General features: G+C 41.2%; 1 protein-coding gene across 1 annotated transcript in view; it reads left to right on the top strand.

Moving 5' to 3' along the window:
* Window positions 1-20,207, top strand: part of MIPOL1 (mirror-image polydactyly 1) — a 590,346-nt gene that overhangs the window by 444,200 nt on the left and 125,939 nt on the right. Inside the window, exon 9 of the mRNA XM_082275213.1 lies at window positions 12,794-12,888. Coding sequence (XP_082131339.1) covers window positions 12,794-12,888 — 95 coding nt within the window. The remainder of the gene's footprint in view (window positions 1-12,793; window positions 12,889-20,207) is intronic.

Here is a 20,207-nt window from a genome sequence, read left to right on the forward strand (position 1 = left end):
TGCTGTCAGCCAACATCCAATGGACTGTGCTCACCCTAGAGTGACTTGGGTGGATTCTGTGTCTCCAGAGAACAGCACTGGATCTGTCTCATTGTTTGGAGTATCTGGGCCTGACTTAAAGCCTCGTACACATGATAAGATTATCAGACAGATTTTCATCCATTTTTTGTTGCATGCTAGTCTTCTATCGAACGTGAAGAGGTTACTTAACATACGAAAATTCTTGTACGACAGAATTCAACTTGTTGAATTGTTTTGTATGCATTCTTTCATTGCGTAGTTTTGCTCTTACAAATTTTTTTCGAACGAAAACTGTATTCATTGAACGAGAATTGGACGTTGTGTTCACGTACGATAACATTTTTTTAGCCTGCACATTCAGCTTTTGTTGTACGAAAATTCTTAATCGGCTGTCGAAAGCACTGTACTAACGATCCGCAAATCGTCAGATCGTTTGTCGGACAAAATTTTACTTCAGATATTCTTATCATGTGTACAGGCCTTTAGACAAAGCCCCGTCCAAGGTTTTTTCTCCTGGATAATCTTTGGTCTCTCTGCTACTATGTTCAGACTCTGCAGTCCAGGAGATACCCAACCCTCTATTTCTGCATAACCTCCTTTAAGACAGCTCCATATGCCTGGTTTCTCTACAGACCATTGAAATTCAAAGTTCCGGCAACATGGGGCAAGCAGACTATTTCTCTGGGTCATCCCATGCACTTCATTAGCAGGACCAGACTTGCCTTGGCTTAATAGGTCACAGGTTCAGAATTGGAAATTGCTTCTTCCCATTGGTTTGAAAGATACTTACGGTGGATTCCAGCCTATCGAGTTCTAGGTACCCTCTCAATTCAGGGGAGGTGGTTGTTCAAGGACTTTTATCTCCTGATTGATATTCTGGATTTCAGAGTAAATTGAGTTCCTTCTATGCTTTACTTCTCAACTGCGAGGTCATCCAACCAGGTTTCAGTCAGGCAATACCAGTGGCATAGCCATCTAGGAAGGACAAGATGTCTTGCAGTTTGAAGGAATGAAGATCTGATTCTGGCTTGGGTACAACCTAACCCTTTTTGCAATGCACATGACAGTCATGCAAAATATTAGGATGGACTTCTTCAGTCATCAGCGTTTAAGAGAAAACTACCTTTACCCTGAGGGATCAAGCCCTCTGTTGCAGGTGGGGGACATCAGTCATCCTGGTAGTCTCCATGGGCCCTCTAAGATCATCCAGAAGTTTTCCTAGGGATCAGTTCACCACATTGCATCTCAGTCTCTGGTTTTCATGTCTTGGCTGTTAAAGTGCAAGTTCCGATGGTCAGGGGCATACCTGATTTGGTCTTCTCTATGCTCCTAAAATCATGAAGTCTACTATCTGTCAGGGCTGGGCTCCTGCTACTTAACTGCTCATCTGTCGGTTAATTACCAGCCACTCATTGGTACCACAGTGACTCACCTGGTTACCATTAACCATACGTCATTAGTCCAGCCTAAAGCCAGCCCCGTTTTGCTATTTAAGCAGCTTAGCTTATTTCCTCCTTGTCCTTGCATGGTTTGTGATCTCTACGTGCTTCCTGTAATGTTCCGTTACCTTTGGTACCCTAAATTACACTTTCCACAAGTGTATGCGCCCCACCATTTACTTTTGGAAAGGTGCGCATACACCTTTAAGACTGGAGCTGTCATCACCCAGCGCCGGACTAGATGGCTATTTAAAGCGCCGGTTCTCACTCACATGTGTTCGTTCAAACACCCTTACCTGGATGCTAACCTTGCTTGAAGCTTCCATGCTTGCAAGCTTACCTCGCTGACGGAACCTCGCTGCGCTGATCCCTGTATCCCGCTACTGGATCATCCGCCTCTCCTGAACCACCCTTCGGCTGTATCGCTAATAGTGCTAAGTACCCCGCAGGGGAATTCTCTATAAACTTATACTAAGCTTACACTATCTAGCTCTGCATAGTAAAGACTGTTTATCACATCTGCATAACTAGATTGCTAGCTCTTGAGACTACTGCTACTTTTCTGCACTGGGTTGATCTCTTTTGTATGTCCACCTGCTATTCTGTCATCTGCTACCATACAACATTTCTAAACCTTCCTGCATCCATCTGCTACTGTCTCACCTTCAAGTGTCTATCACCTACCACCTCCACTCAACCTATCCCTCAACCTTCATCATTGTGTTACCACATACCTAAAGTCACTCTAGGAACCAGCTTGCTAATTGTGTGTATTTACTGGCTGAAATAAGACCTTCCACACATGATGAGTCATTGAGGTTGGGAATGGTATCTCAGCATATCTCTTACATGACTACTGACGTGGAACTATTTCTGCAGCTGAAAATCCACACCATATAAGAAACGCAGGAGCGTTACACTTCCTTCCTGCACTCCTGTGTATAACTTGGCCTGGCTGACTTCTCTTCTGATTCCTGTTGCTAATTTTTACTTTTTACTATGCTGACTTCTGGTTTCCTGACCCCAGCTCGTCTGATTACCCGCTCTGGCATCCAAACCCTGGCTTCCGTTTTATGACTACGTAACTGAACTCTGTTATTTTTGCCATTTCATTAAAGGTGTGATTTTACCTGCACTTTTTGTCTCTATCTGGTTTATGAATCCTAACACTATCACACTGGAAAAGTTTATTCCCTTGCTGCAAGGCATGGAAATTCTATCAGAGGAAGTTCTCTGTGTGGTTAATTCTGTCTTTTCTGCAGTCTGGTCTGGATCAGCATATATCCTCGAGTTCCATCAAGGGTCAGATCTAAGCCTTAGCAGTTCTTTTTGAGAGATCCCACTCCCTAGTAAAAGTTTTTGTATAGGGTGTTGTTCACATCCTGCCTCCTATATGCTGCTCAACTACCTCATTGTACTGCAACCTAATTCTGTCAGCTCGTCAAAGACCGCCCTTAGAACCTGTTAGGGGTATTCCACTATCCTCGCAAGGTTGCCTTTCCTGTCATCATCACTTTTGCAAGGTAGTTTCTGATTTGGCAGCCTTCTGTAAAGACCTTTTCCTGTGCTACACAATGACCAGGGTTTTTTTGAAGCTTTGGGTCTCTTTCCCAAGGTGGTTTCTTTCCTGTTACCTTATACATGACCTTATTCTACTGTGTTCTGTTCCAAAACGTTTAAGATGTTTTCCATCCATTGTCTGGATGTGGTACTTGCAGTTTGAGTTTATCTCTCAAGTTTAGCTAAAGCTCCCTTTTGTCAGTCTAAGTCTTTAATTTTTCATTCCTTAAATATCTGAGTAGGGAACAGCCTGGTTTTTGTTCCAATAGCTAGCTAATCGACAGCTCATCTTTGCAGCTTTTGATCTCAAAGGCAGGTTTCCATTTTTTCCCTCAGTCAAAGTACACTCCACTAGAACAGTTAGGTCTTTTTAACTCAGGTGTTACATTTTAACACAACTTTTAATGTGCATTAATGCACCTTTTTTTGTGTTCTTATGCCTTTTAAGTTTTACCAAGTAGATGTTCAAGTCTCAGCTGATACTGGCTTTGGTTTTAAAGATTCTTTAGATGGTTCTGTTGAGTGAACCCTGCTGTTTTTGAGGGCCTGTTAGCCTTGTTGCTGTGTTGTCCTTGGACTGCTTTTGGATGTCACGATGTTCCAGAATACTATTTTATGTAATGTGTGACTAAAAAATAGGATTTGTTTAGTCTTGCCTGTAAAATAAATTTCTTGGAGCACCATACAGGACACACGTCCCACCACTCTGTTCTTATGCTCCCCTCCTATCATTGCTTGCTACTACATTAAGGCATGCTGGGAGTTGGAGGGGTTTTACTGGACTGGCCTTACAGCTTTGCTTGGTCATTGTCCAGTTCTGAAGGCGGCAGTACAACCACATTATCCAGAATACTATGCCATGTCTATAATGTACTTCAAAGAAATAATTTTTCAGGTAAGATAAAAATTCTATCTTTGTACTCCATTGAGGGATACAGCATCCTCCACTGATATGCTATTGTTTCTTTTTGGGTTCCTTGCAAAAACGGATGAGGTGGGAGGGGTTATAGCCGTTAGGGGACTGGACTTTAGTTTTTTTATGTGTCTTATTTCTTTTCTCCTGTAGATGACATTATAACCATTGGTTGCCTATTGCCAATAAAGCCTGTGTCTCTAGTGGACTCGGAAAAAATATTTATTTTACATAAAAACACACATAATCAGCTGTAGTTTATTTTTATATAGTATTAAAATATATTGTGGAGGTGATGAAAGAAAACTGTTTTGTATCATGAGAAAAAACAATAGTTACTGAGAATCCTGTCAATCAAATTAGTATAATAGCAGATCTGTAATGAAAAACAGAAAAATGTTAGAGGAAAATGGAAACCAAGAAGGATAGCAAAAGAAAGGGATCAGGCAGAACAAGAAAAGCAAGAAGGGACCATCGAACTGTGCCTTTTGTTTTGTATGGTTTAAGAGGTCCCTGGGGACCTTAGAAAAAGGACAACAAGATAAACCATTTAGGAATAGGTTTTGTTCATAGGTTGCCTGCTCTGGTTAATATCGCTAAGTATTTATTTGCTAAGTATGTAGGCGACAAACATACATTATGTCTTCTCACTATAAAAAGGCATTGCCCAAAGAACTACTTGGGATTTTCCAGAAGCCTGTTTTTTTATAAATCCCACGTCAAGCCAAGATATTCTACCTATTGTTAAATAGACTGGGGAAAGTTTGGAACCTTTCTCAGTTTCTTTTTATTATTGTTGCATTTTGTTCCATTGAGGAGCTGCCTCCTTACATCTTGTCTTTTGTGACGCTAGGACATAAAATAGGGGCATGTGGTTAAAGTGGACAGAAAATATTAGACACCAATAAAAACAGAGGTTCTAACCTTTCTACACTCTATTGCTACTGCCTCTGTCCCCATTAGAGAGATTTCCCATCACTTTGCCACCCATGACCTACTTTGTTTTACAAACGTTTTTATTCATTTTTAGAGAGTTTGTGAACAATACGTATGAAAATTGCATGCAACCCTCCTACCCTCAGATTTGAAGCAGTAAAGCATTGTATGCATATCATGATTATTAAAAAGCTAACAGCTATTTTGGCAGATTCCCAAGACAATTTTTTTCGAGTCTGGCACTCTTGCATTGACCATGCTCATCTGCCTAGATTTGACCACCTTCTTTTTACCATTTAACGTTTGGCTACTGAGCCCCCTGGGACCTCCTTCTCCCTTTCCCTCATTCCATTCCCCTTCTTTCTGCCCTTGGCTTTTTCTTCCCTCTCTTTCTTCTCTATTTCTCAGAATTTTCCCAATATGTTTTTTGGTAAGATATCTATAAGTACTGGCAGCTTTGTGCAACCTGGCTTCTTGTTACTGACATTTCTGTACTGGTATTTTGTGAAATTAGAAATGTATCTTCCACTGGTTTCCACAAGGCTCCAGTCTGTACGTTTGTTCTGTTTAGAACTTTTTGTGATGTTTTTCAAATGCAATGGATGTATTCCTAATTCCTCTTATGATATTGTTCTTATTAATATTGTGCATATTGTTAATAAAACCCTTTATAAAAGAAAATGGTATGCAACCGATTGCAGTAGGACAGTAGGTTTGGATCAGTAAAATAACGTGGAATCAGGTCATGCTAATTATAACAATGTAAGATGCCAATGACAACAGCAAACTTTTTAGGTTATTTGTGTTTATTGGAATTTCCAGTACAAGAGTACCAGGTGCCAAGCAAAACTGAGATACACAGTATCTCACAAAAGTGAGTACACCCCTCACATTTTTGTAAATATTTTATTATATCTTTTCATGTGACAATACTGAAGAAACTACACTTTGCTACAATGTACAGCTTGTATAACAGTGTAAACTTGCTGTCCCCTCAAATGAATTCACCACACAGTCATTAATGTCTAAACTGCTGGCAACAAAAGTGAGTACATCCATAAGTAAAAAAATGTCCAAAAAATGCCTAATTAGCGATTTTCCCTCACCGGTGTCATGGGACTCGTTAGTGTTACAAGGTCTCTATTGTGAATGGGGAGCAGGTGTGTTAAATCTGGTGTTATCACTCTCACTCTCTCATACTGGTCACTGGAAATTCAACATGGCACCTCATGGCGAAGAACTCTCTGAGGATCTGAAAAAAAGAATTGTTGCTCTACATAAAGATGGCCTAGACTATAAGAAGATTGCCAAGATCCTGAAACTTGGTTATGGTCGACCAAAGAAGTTGAGTGCACGTGCTCAGCGTCATATCCGGAGGTTGTCTTTGGGAAATAGACGTATGAGTGCTGCCAGCATTGCTGAAGAGGTTGAAGAGATGGGGGGTCAGACGGTCAGTGCTCAGACCAAACGCACACTGCATCAAATTGGTCGGCGTGGCTGTTGACCCAGAATGAAGCTTCTCTAAAGATGATGCACAAGAAAGCCTGCAAACAGTTTGCTGAAGATGAGCAGACTAAGGACATGGCTTACTGGAACCATGTCCTGTGGTCTGATGAGACCAAGATAAACTTATTTGGTTCAAATGGTGTCAAGCGTGTGTGGCTGCAACCAGGTGAGGAGTACAAAGACAAATGTGAGACAACAACAAGAGAATGGCGCACTGACCTTGTGCATTACCACTAAAAAGGTTTATTACAATCCTAAGACCAAACGCACACTGCATCAAATTGGTCGGCGTGGCTGTTGACCCAGAATGAAGCCTCTCTAAAGATGTTGCACAAGAAAGCCTGCAAACAGTTTGCTGAAGATGAGCAGACTAAGGACATGGCTTACTGGAACCATGTCCTGTGGTCTGATGAGACCAAGATAAACTTATTTGGTTCAAATGGTGTCAAGCGTGTGTGGCTGCAACCAGATGAGGAGTACAAAGACAAATGTGAGACAACAACAAGAGAATGGCGCACTGACCTTGTGCATTACCACTAAAAAGGTTTATTACAATCCTAATAGGTAGCATACATTATACTCAGAAAGATACTCACATAAGATGTATACTTGCATGTAGGAAATGGGGGCCAGTCGCCTCCAGGACACTTCTATACTGCTGGATGACGTCCACAATGACCTGGCATACGCGTTTCGAGGGAGAACCCTCTTCCTCAGAGCCAAAATCACCAGTCAGATCACTCACCTTCCCACATACCACTTGAGCACAGGAGAGATACTGTTTTTGGATTAACAAAGACAAGTGTGTCTTGCCTTCAGTCAAGCATGGTGTTGGGAGTGTCATTGTCTGGGGCTGCATGAGTGATGCCAGCACTTGGGAGCTACAGTTCATTGAGGGACCATGAATTTCAACATTTACTGTGACTTACTGAAGCAGAGCATGATCCCCTCACTTCAGAGACTGGGCAGCAGGGCAGTATTCCAACATGATAACAACCCCAAACACACCTCCAAGACGACCACTGCCGACCATATAAAGGAAAGTAGCTGGGCCTGTGGTGTCCATGAGGGCCGCATAAATAGCTTAAAGCAAGCCGTTAGGGTGGAGCTCTTTTAGGCAGTGGCCTTCAAAGTGAGTTTACTCGAGCAATCTGTGCAGTTTGTGGTAAGGCTAATCATATAATATTTGATGTAGCGAAACACCTCTGAATTGGGTAGTCCCCATTTTTCTTTAAGCTATAGGGATTTTACACCATCTAGCATCAGGAGATTGTGAACTCATATTCACCTTTTGACTGCCAGCAGATCTTCATAGGGAGGTGAAAAGGGGTTGTGGAAAAGTCCAATTAAGGGTAAATAGGAAGAGATTAGGTGGTCAGAGTATTTTACTAGGTCCCATTGCTTCAGCATACACTATATCATCAAAATTATTGCTACGCCTGCCTTTACGCACACATTAACTTTAATTGCATCCCAGTCTTAGTCCGTAGGGTTCAAAATTACGTTGGCCCACCCTTTGCAGCTACAACAGCTTCAACTCTTCTAGGAAGGCTGCCCACAAGGTTTAGGAGTGTGTCTATGGGAATGTTTGACCATTCTTCCAGAAGCGCATTTGAGGTAAGGCACTGATTCTGGAGAGAAAGCTTGGCTCGCAGTCTGTGCTCTAATTCATCCCAAAGGTGTAAAGGCATTCTGTTTGGCAGACATCCCAATACTTTTGGTAATATAGAGTATGTTGCATAGATGATCATCAGTGGAGAGTCCTTGAGGAGGGGAAACCAGATGGGATTGTATTTTAGGAATGAGTAACAGTCTATAGTGGTAAGGTGGGTCCATATAGGAAGGTCCTGACTGGCATGCAGAGAGACTAGTGGCGTGATCCGGGCTGTAATAAAGTAATTCATCAGATTAACAACTGCTAAACCATCTGCCAGCCAGAAGTTTCTGCTGTTCAATTTGTAGGACATGACTAAGTATCTGTATTGGAAGAACTCTAAAAAAAAAAAAGTAGAGCCATGGCCTACCTTGAAAGTTTTTTTTTACATTTGTTGAGCAACTACTATTACATCAGTACATGCTATGCGAGGCGAGATAGACATTTAAATGAAACAGATGCACACATGCATAAATACATGAATGCAGTGTTTTTTCTGATAACAATGTTAAAAAATAATAAAAAAACAATATTATTGTACAGTAGCATAAGATTGTCAGTTGAACAAAAGCATTTATTAAAAGCAAATTCCATTAAATAATTATCGTGTTTCAGGTATCATTGTTGTTGTGGAAGGCATACAAAACACATGCATACATATAGGTGTTTTTTCAAAGGCAGATGTATCAAAGTGAAATGGACATTAAATATTACAGTTGCCCCCCCCCCCCCCCCCAATTTTATCAAACTCAACAGAACAGGGCTATAAATGGACAAATACCTTAAACACTTAAACATTTAAATGCAAATAGCAATGCAGAAAGAGGAAATTAGGAAATTATGCAGCACAGAGAAGTACACTTCTACTGACCTTGTAAGGTGGTCTGTGTATGCTGCATACACAGCATATTACAGAGAATTTAATCAATAACATTTCTGACTTTTGCACCACTATGTGGAGTGAAATACGTTAGTGGTTCACTGATTGGTTTTCTTTTTGCCTGGATCTGTTCTTGTCGGTGTTAGGGTTATGGATAAATTGAAATTTTCTTTGTCAAATTTAAAAAATGAAAATTACTTTTTGTGGATTTCCATCTTTTTTTTCTTGTGTGAATTGTGTTTTTATTGAAAGGGCTAATTCATGATGAAGCATGCCACACTGCAAAGCACACATTTTGTGCATTAGCCACAATTCGTCACACGTGTTAGCCCATTCAAAATACAGGCGGTCCCCGGGTTACGAACAGGATAGGGTCTGTAGGTTTGTTCTTAAGTTAAATTTGTTTGTAAGTCGGAACAGGTACATTTTTGAAGAGTAGCTCCAGCCAAAAAACATATTTTTAAGTTTTTTGGCTAGCATAGTGAATGGTTACCACCCCTGTAATGTTTGTTTTGTTGTCTGTGCCCCTGTTCAGAATATTTCACCTTACTTGCTATCCCTATGACAATTGGATTTTGAAAATTTTGGGTTGTTGTGGAAATAAGGATTAGTGATAAAGCGTCAGTAGAGACACCTTTATCCTATGTGAACTCTTACAGGTGGGCATTTCCCTTCCTAGGGATAGATTTCCTCTCACTTCCTGTTGTCTCCCTCCATTTGTAAGTAGGAGTCGTTTGTAAGTGGGAGGTTTGTAACCCGGGGACCACCTGTAAATGGACTACAATGCATCTCAGTGCACAGCATAATGCAAAGGGTACCATGTGTGCATTGGGTGCATTGCAGCTCATGTACGTTAGGGTGCCATTCAAAAAACACTTATTTTTACAGGAACTTTGGGCCCATTCACACAACCCACAATGCAGTAATGAACAGTGCGTGCATGTGTGACTGGACCAACAGTTTCTGCGTAAAAACAACTTCACTTTGAAAAATACAGCAGGTTAACTTTTTTACAAGTGGCTTTTCCCTTCTTCTTTGTCTAAATGGATTGAAATACCGAGGTTATTTTCAGATATGGCGTGCTTTGTAGGATTCAGGGAAGGACTGGGTCAGGGGCAGGGGGGCAGTTGCCCCCCCGGACTGCTCTGATGCTCTGTTAAAAGGCTGCACCGCTTCTGACACAGACATGCCTAAAGGATTCCTGGTAAAGAGAAGTAAAAAGTCCCTACTGCTGACCTACTGAGTGCGGGATGAAGACAAGGACAGAGCGCAGGCCTCCCCCCAGCATGAATGGTCTAAACTGTGTGCAAGCAGAGGCTGATTCCATGCCCCACTGGAGACTCTCCTCCCCAGGCAGCCCCGACTGAGCTGTCCCAGCTCCCCCCAACTGCTCCCTGCTAGCCAGGTTGGAAACCCGGATTCAGCCGGTGATTAGAGAGTACCTGGAGCAGAGCTTCTGCCTGGAATGGGGGTCAGGAGGAGGCCGGGAAGAGGGAGAGTGGGAGGGGGCCGAGTCGATGCACCATGGGCCTCTGGTTTGTACTTGCCCCCTGGGCGAAAGTTGACAGTCAGCCCCTGGTGTGATCGGGCCACTTTGTGTTGCCAGAACTACTGGCTCTATACCAGAAGAAAAATTTGAAACACCTTCATTAAACTAAAATTAGAATTCATATAGTGGAATTTTAGTTAATTGTTCCCTATTGACAATGCAGAGATAATTGAGAAGTCGTGGATAAAACACAGGATATAGGCATGAATTTACCTGTAAATGATGGGAAGAACATTTTTTTTAAAAGTTATAAGGACTGGCCCCTTGCATCTGTCCTCTGCTTACGTTGCATGGCCAGCTTTGTATTAAATCTCTGTTTCTATTTGAAACATACACAGTTTAATTTACATTATCAGACTATTGAGGATTCAATTGATTGTTGAGACACTCAAAGCTATTTACTTAGGGAAATGCAGTTGTAAAGTGCAAACCATGTGGTGAAATTGCAGCTATCTAAAAAATTGGCTCTTTAAAAGTAAAGCTGGCAGCGGTAAAGAGTGACATACTGTATATTCAGACCACACATCAAACTTTGTTTTATGAGGGGCTGATAAAAGAGCTGCATTTTTGTGCTTTATGGAACCCGAAGTATTATGGAACTTAATTAAAAACAACATAATTAATAGGAAATAATCCAAACTCAGAAAATCTTTCATATAATCTCGTGCACATTATATATTATATATTTTTTGTTACATTTGTAATCAAAGTACATGCCTATTGCCAAATATTCACTAAAAAGGGTAGTTTATGTATTTTGGATAATATGTTCCTAATGAATCTTTAGATGTGGGATACCCATTGTTTGGTAAAAAAATGTTGACCAGTTTAAATAAAGTTGGGTTACCTGTACCTACCTCCCTTAACTCAATTAAAGCGACTGTCCCTCTTTTTGAAGCAAATTCCTTTGCCTTCCTTCCTTCCCTCCCTACTTCTGCCTCTTTTTGGTCTAATGTAGGGGTCTCTAAACTTTTCAGTACAAGGACCACATCATACATCTTATTCAAGCGCCCAAAAAAAAAAATCCCTTTTTTATAAATGATTGAATCAAACTTAATTTTAACTTTTTATGCAGCATGATATGATTTAGAACAACATCACCAACATCAACAATTTCAGTAAAGTAAAGCGAAAAATAAACTTGAGCCAATTAGAGTCCCCCCCTTACATTGGGGTACCATCAAAGCCCATTTATATCAAGTCCCTGTCAAAGTTCATCTTACATCAAACTCACCTTTACATTAGAGTGCCCCTCACATCAGAGTCCCCATGAAAATTCTCTCTTACATCAGATAAAATCTTGCAGTTAACTGGATCTAGCCCACAGGCAGCAGTCTGGAAAGCCCTGGTCTAATGTATTGAGTTCTATAAAAAAATTATTATTTACCAATGAAAAATGTTTCATTAAAAATTATTTATTCTTTGCAGTCTACATAACTGGAGATGTGTCCTTTGCCTACATATATTGTGCTAAAATGTGTCCCTCTTACTCATTTCAGAAGTAGTTATACCTGTAGTTATGATCCACCTAATATTTCTATCACAGATTAAAAAAACAATACTTCCCATAAATAAGTAAAAATTATGATGTGTTGCACTGATAGATCGCTTAGTTGTTTTGCTCACTTGTTGAGGTACTAGACAATGAGAATCAAACATCCTTGGGCACTCTAGGAATTATATTATTATTCAGAAGTACATTTCTGAACACATGACTTTCAGTCAAATGGCCATTAATAATGTAATTTGTTTCTTGGACATACTACCATTTTATTTCAAGTTAAAAAAATATATTTTTTTTGATGATGTAACTTTGACTCAGAGTTTTAAAGCAAGATTTTCACAAATGTTTAGTGAGGCCCGCAGTAAAATAAAAAGAAAAAAAATAGACGGAGGGCCGGCATGACAAGCATTAAAGAGGCTTGTGAAAGGAGGGGTCTTTAACATTTGTTAGAAAATGAGGTGACCAGGCTTATATAAATAAAGTCAGTGATGTTGCGGCTGAAGGCCTGGTTAAGTGGTACGCAGGTACATGTCTTATTTTGATGCCTAACAGGACCTTGTAGCTCCAATTTTTCTTGCACTGTGATGTTAAGTTATTGATCTGTAATTGTATATATTTATATATGTTATATATGTTAGTAAAAGGCTGCTATGGCCATTTACCTCCAGACTGGTGTAGTGTGGTCAATTGTAGGTGTTAATGGTCTGAGCAGTCCAGAGGCAAGCCATATTTATTACTCTAGTCATGTATCTTTCATAAGCATTATGGGCCAAATATTTTGGATTGTTAAACCCATAAAATCTAATATGCCTTCTTGTTACTTTTTGCCAGGTTCAACTGTCCTTTCTCCAGCATGATGAGAACAAGGTTGTAGAAGACTATAAACGACTGGAAGAAGAGCTTCAGAACCTGCGTGTATACTACAGGTATGATGCTGTTTCAGGAAATGCTATATAAATTGTAGAGAAAAGGCAGCACTTGGTAAAATCTTTTGCACTAGCACAATTCCTTATGAAGCAGAACTTTGCTATAGGGCCTATAGACCTAGATGAATTTTCAATCCAAGACCTATCCTAATTTGTTTGTCCAGAAGAGGCAGGAGCTTGTCAAAAGTGGTTATTACATTAAAGAAAGTGCAACTGTATGTACACCAGCTGTTATGTTTCCATTGAATCATTAATACCTAAAGTATTTTAAAATGATAAAAATGATTATTGTAATTGATTAGTCTAAGCAGACTGATTGACATGTATTGATAGAAAGAAACCATAAAGCACAAATGTTATGTTCTATTACTGAACAGACAATACAGTATGTACTGTACTGTATATGTAACCAGAAAAATAACACAAGTTTCTATAGTTAAAAGCTATAAATGGAAATGTTTGCAAGCATTAATGCACAAAAAAGGTATTTATCTTATATATTAAATCATTGTTAGATTATATTGAGGGATGTAAAGTTATGCGCTTGGGTGCCAAAATACACATACAAAATACACATTAGGAGGGCATCCCCTGGAAAAATCAGTGATGGAAAAGGATCTGGTGTTGTCCACGTAGACTTTATGCCTAATAAATCTACTACCGTCAACCTTAGAAGGTTATATATCAACATGCAAACTCCAGCAGAGAATATGGGAATGAGGGCACTTTTATCTCTAGATGCTAACAAGGCTTTTGATACCGTAGAGTGGTGTTATCTATGGGCAGTGTTGGAGAAGTTTGGCTTTGGCAAAACCTTCATTGCATGGGTGTATCTACTATATCAGAGTCCGCAGATGGCCATTCGGGAGGGGGGGTAGGACTTCTCAGCCTTTTGAGTTAGGAAGAAGGACTAGGCAAGGTCCTCTTTCCCCCCTACTGTTTGCCAATGCTACAGAGCCTCTCGCAGCTCGGATTAAAACGAGTGATTCTGTAAAAGGTTTTCGACTCCATGAAAAAGCACTATTATATGCTGATGACATGCTATTGCTGATGGGAGACACCTGCCATACATTGAGAGCAGTGATGGACATAATTTCTGAATTTGGCAGGTACTCTGGTCTCACTGTCAATTGGATGAAGTCAGCTCTATTGCAATTAGACCAGGTTCTGGACCATCGGCTATATGTCTTCTGCCTGGTACCAGTGGTAACGCAGTTTAGGTACCTAGGAGTTATAATATCATCAACAATTACTGATTTTTTTCACCTGAAAATCTTGGACTCTTATGAAGGTTCAGGGACAATGTTAGGATATGGTCCAAGCTTTGGCTCTCGGTGGCTGATAGAGCGAATTTGGGGAAAATAAAACGAATGCCCCAGTTACTCTACTTTTTACACAATGCTCCAGTGGTTATTCCTCTAAAAAAATATTCCGACAGGTAACTCCATTTTTCGCTCCCTGCTTTGGAAAGTAAGACCTGCTAGAATTAGACTAGAGCAGTTGCAATGATCTAAATCTCTGGATGTATTACTTAGCAGCCCAGTTGCAGCACATGGTGGGTGCCCTGAAAGTCCATGATCCAAGGGAGGGGTTTGCTGGAGATTCAACGTTAAAGGTAGTACTATACTCTGTAGGGGCTCAAACCCTCCTGAAGGTTTGGAGGCCCAGCCCTTTTTAAAATCTAATAAGTCCTATCCCACTTATAGGCTAATGCATAGGATCTGGTCCAAGGTGAAACAGTTACAGCAAGTGATGGGCTTTACAACGTACAGCCCAATATGAACTAACCATGCTTACCTAGAACTGGATACGTTGTTACAATGTGCTACCAGATGGCATGCAGGGGGCGTTACACACCTCCATCATATTTTTGATAATGGTAGGCTACTCACATTCAATCAATTAAAACTTCGATATGGCCTTTCACAGACCATGTTTTTTTTTTTTATTATTTTCAAATACAGCATGCTATTAAGGCCTAGCCCTCTTCTGCTTTACAGGAACAGTCCCCAAACCCTATGTTCTATATGATGCAACATTCCACATCTACTAAAGGTTTCATCTCTAGATGTTAGGCAATGTTGTTAGGGGACTATTTGGAAAAATTCCCTAATACAGCGATGGAGAAATGGGAGAAGGATGTAGGAGCCATTTCTGGAGATCAATGGTCAGAGGCATTGAAGTCTGTTCGTAGCTGCTCACTGAAAGTAACCCAAAGATTGTCACAATTATATATATATATATATATATATATATATATATATATATATATATATATATATTGCTTTCAGTATACCGTACTCCCCTCAAACTGTGGGACTGCGGCCTGATTCACTGTGTGTTAGGTGGAATAGGGATAATGGTGATCTTATACACTTTTTGTGGAGGTGCCCAAAGTTGCATCGGTACTAGACTTCTGTTGTCCGAACTGTTAACAGTGTTTATCAACTAGAAGTACTAAAACACACTAGCAGCGCTAAAATTCATAAATAATAAATGAAGTGCAGTCCATTGGGATAATGTCCATATGTTCATATAATCATGCAATGTGCCCAGAAGCCGTGAATGGATATATTGCACTGGACCCTCCACCGCACCAACGTGCTCCCCCTAATGAGAGACACTCACCAGAAATCTGGTCATACAGGGACTTGTAATGCCAGCCTATCTCAGGCTCAGAAAACGATATCCACAGGAATTTCCCAGGACAAACGGCCCTCGATCAGTCTCAATCGGATCAATTCTTGTGGCCGACCCACAGGAGATTCCAATTACATCAGGGGTAGTACATGTGAAAATAATAGCTCACATAGGGCAATATTGCATGGCTAAAATCAGACTTTATTACCCACAACAGGATCCCCAATAGCTGATGCACTTACAACATATAAAACAAAGCAAGCTTGTCATATAAAGGATGAGGCATAAACCTGCGTGTAGAGGCCAATCCCCGTGGTGTCAGTTCGCCGCCGGTACCAGGCTGTAGCGAGCATCGGGTTCAGCATCAGACGCCAGGTCCTACCTCGTGACCGCGTGACCACGCCCTGTCGGTATAGTCAAATAGCGGTGACCATACACGCGTGACCACGCCCTCAGTTGAAGTTACTTGCTAACGAAACGCGTCAGGGCGTGGTCACGCGGTCACGAGGTAGGACCTGGCGTCTGATGCTGAACCCGATGCTCGCTACAGCCTGGTACCGGCGGCGAACTGACACCACGGGGATTGGCCTCTACACGCAGGTTTATGCCTCATCCTTTATATGACAAGCTTGCTTTGTTTTATATGTTGTAAGTGCATCAGCTATTGGGGATCCTGTTGTGGGTAATAAAGTCTGATTTTAGCCATGCAATATTGCCCTATGTGAGCTATTATTTTCACATGTACTACCCCTGATGTAATTGGAATCTCCTGTGGGTCGGCCACAAGAATTGATCCGATTGAGACTGATCGAGGGCCGTTTGTCCTGGGAAATTCCTGTGGATATCGTTTTCTGAGCCTGAGATAGGCTGGCATTACAAGTCCCTGTATGACCAGATTTCTGGTGAGTGTCTCTCATTAGGGGGAGCACGTTGGTGCGGTGGAGGGTCCAGTGCAATATATCCATTCACGGCTTCTGGGCACATTGCATGATTATATGAACATATGGACATTATCCCAATGGACTGCACTTCATTTATTATTTATGAATTTTAGCGCTGCTAGTGTGTTTTAGTACTTCTGTTTTGATTGTCACTATCATGCACCTTCATTTTATGCGGTTATATTTATAGCAGCAGCTTTTAGATATATCATTTGTTTTAGCATTTTATATATCACTCTATATACTTATAGGTACCTGGTAATAGCGCCGGTTGAGTAAGTAATTGTAGTCCCCACTTGTGTCCGTTTCACTTGCTCCTTTTGGATATTTTTGTGTTTTAAAACCTGGCTGCTATGGATGTCATATCCTTTTTGAAGAATAGGAACCTCATTGAGGAAACTATTTTTTCTGCTGAGTTTATAGAGGAACCATCACATGATCTAACCTTAAATCTCACCTTGTTAGGCAACCTACTTGAGAAACAAGTGAGAACATGGTGGGATATCTGTACCTTTAATCAATATATCAAAGAGGGCATTATAATGAGGAGTTTGAGGTGGGACGTTAGTCCCCAGGATGCCCTCGATGATGAGGTATCTACTAAGGAATGGTTAGATTTTTTCAACAAAGCAGGTACTGACTTACAACAATTAGTACTGAAAAGGAAAAAACGTAAAATGGCTCTTCTTGAAAAAAGGATTGCTGAATTACAATTAATCCTGGAGCCGGATAAAGATCTAGCTCAGGTTATTAAGTTTAATACAGATGTAAAGAAGAAATTAGATAAGATAGATAAGGACACACATAAAAAGAAAATTAAGAAATATAAGAGGGACACGTTAGACTTCAGGACCAGCAATATATATGCTTGGCAAAATCCGCCGGGACAGTCTATTGCACGGCCCATGGAGTCGGTTCCCAATACCCCGCTCCCATCCACCTCTAGTGGTATGGGTGCTAATTACTATGTCAATTCGGCAACATCGATGCCAAATAAAAAGGGAAAGAAAAAGGGAAAGACTAAATCCAATGACAATAACTATCCATCCAACCACGATCAATGGCAACATGTTCCTTTTAGGAATAGTGGGCAAGATGGATCTATATATAGAGGAGGTCTTAATTCACCTAAACCTCTCCCAACCTCTAACAGGTATGATTCATTGGGTGACGCGAATGCGCCATCCACGCCTGTACCCCCACCTCGCCCTTTTTTATGGAGGGGCGGTCGGGGCAGGGGAGGGAGACGGGGTGGCAGACCCTGGAGGGGGAGACCCATGGAATGGGGTCCCCCGAGTTATCCACCGAGGGCCGGCCCATCCTCCCAATATCCTATCCAAGCACAACACGTAGGCGAGGATGTCGAGCAGGGAGGAAGTACCAACAACAAAAAAAGAAGGCTAGTGGATTAACGGGTGTGTACAATTTGGCTGGCATTGTTCTCACGCAAAAAGAGACTAACATTTTAAATGCTGGTTTGAAATGTGCCAAGCATAGACCCCTCAACAAATTTGATGTGTACGTAGATGTGCATAAATATGTGAGAAAAATTAATTTAAAGAGACATTTTCTTAATCCAAATCGAGTTATTAACAACAGTCGATCTTACAGTGTGGATACCACTGTGGGGGTGGATAGTGGTTTAAAAAACCGCTCCCTGTTTAATCCTCCACAGTCCTCCAACCACTGTGTGGATGTGTTTAAAAATCTGGTGCTGCAGGATGTGGCAGCTCTGCAGCCCAGAAAAGGGGTGAACCCTAGACACATCCAACAAGGTTTGGAGGCCTTGGAGGAAAGAAAAAATGTCATAATTAGACCTGCTGATAAGGGGGGAGGGGTAGTGATCCTAAAGAAAGATTTCTATCTGAACCAACTCAGCAGTATGCTTTCAGATACAGAGACCTATGAGGAGCTGAGAAGGGATCCAACCCTAGAGTACAGGAGGATCTTGAAAGACCTGATACAGTCGGGCTATTATCATCGGGTTCTTTCGGATAAAGAGCAGAGATACCTTATGCCCAGTTTTAACAGAGTACCAACGATATATACTCTGCCTAAAATACATAAGGACGCACATAATCCTCCAGCCAGACCCATCGTCAATGGGATCAATTCAGTTACCGCTAGACTGGGTGAATACCTGGACTTCTTCTTACAGGCCAGTGTGGTAAATCTGAGGTCGTACCTTAAGGACACCAAAGATTTCCTCCGGGCCTTGAAGGAAGTCCAGATATCCCCAGATAAAGAAGTTTTTCTAGTAACAGCGGATGTGTCCTCGCTATATACTATAATTCAGCATGAGGATGCATTACTAGCTCTGAATTGGGCCTTCTGTAGTCGTACCGACCTCCCGGACCCCCAAAAGAGATTCTTGAAATGCGCACTGGAGTTCTGCTTAGCGCACAACTATTTCTGGTTTAATGGAACATTCTATAACCAGAAACGTGGCGTGGCAATGGGAGCTAAATTTGCTCCCAGCCTCGCCAATCTCTTTATGGGGGAGTGGGAGGATCGGTATATTTATGCGCTTGCTAAGAACGAGCTGAAGATCTACAGAAGGTACATTGATGACCTGTTTTTCATATGGGAAGGTTCAGAAAGTACCCTGCGAGAATTTGCTGACTCACTCAACTCCAATAATAACGGTGTTAAATTGGAGTTTAGTTGGAGTCAGGAGTCCATCCATTTTTTGGATGTAGAAGTGATGGTAAAAAATCACACACTGGAGACTCGTGTGTACTTTAAACCCACTGACCGTAATGGGTATTTACCCATTTATAGTGGTCACCACCCACGTTGGTTACAAAATATCCCTAAGGGGCAGTTCCTCCGGGTGAGGAGGAACTGCTCCTCAGATACGGACTTTCTGACACAGGCTCAGGTTCTCCGACATCGTTTCTGTGAGAAGGGTTATGATGAACGGAAGCTTGATAGTACCATCATGGAAGTCCTTGGCATTTCTCAGCAGGAATGCCTGGTGGATACTGTTAGACCAACTGATAACAAACAGGAGTGGAGTTTTCTCACACAATACAACTCCCAATATAGAGATGTAGAGGACATTATTAGAAAACATTGGGGTGTATTGAGTGTGGATAGGATTTTGGGGAGCCTTATTCCATCTACACCCTCTTTTGTATATAAAAAAGCGCGCACTTTTGGGGATCAATTGGTGTGCAAGGTCCTTGACCCCCCCACCAAGCCCTCCATGTTTTGGGACGACAGGACGGGTTTTTATGCCTGTCGTCGTTGCAAAACATGTAGACAGGTGCGGACCCATTTGCGAGGATTTTCCTCTTTTAGTTCTTCCGCGAATGGTGAGACCTTTGACATTAAGGATCTCATCACTTGCCATACCACTCATGTGGTATATGGCTTGGAGTGCCCTTGTGGCTTAATTTACATTGGAAGAACGAAGAGAACTATTGCAATACGTGTTTCAGAGCACATTGCAAATATTCGAAATGGTTATAAGGACCACAATGTCTCTTTACATTTTAAAAAGTATCACAATCAAGATCCGAGTGAGTTGAAATTTTGGGGAATTGAAAATGTCAAACAGGTCTGGAGGGGTTCAAACAGAGTAAGAGAGCTTTCCAAGCGTGAAACGTATTGGATATTTTTGACCAACTCTCTACACCCCAAAGGGCTAAACGTTGATTTAGACATCAACTGTTTCATCAGTGATTATTAACTTTTTTAATTTCCCCTGTCTCATGTGATGTTTTTGTCCTCTTG

The sequence above is a fragment of the Pelophylax lessonae genome (genome assembly GCF_965119305.1).
Source record: "Pelophylax lessonae genome assembly, chromosome: 13".
Classification (NCBI taxonomy): Eukaryota; Metazoa; Chordata; class Amphibia; order Anura; family Ranidae; genus Pelophylax; species Pelophylax lessonae.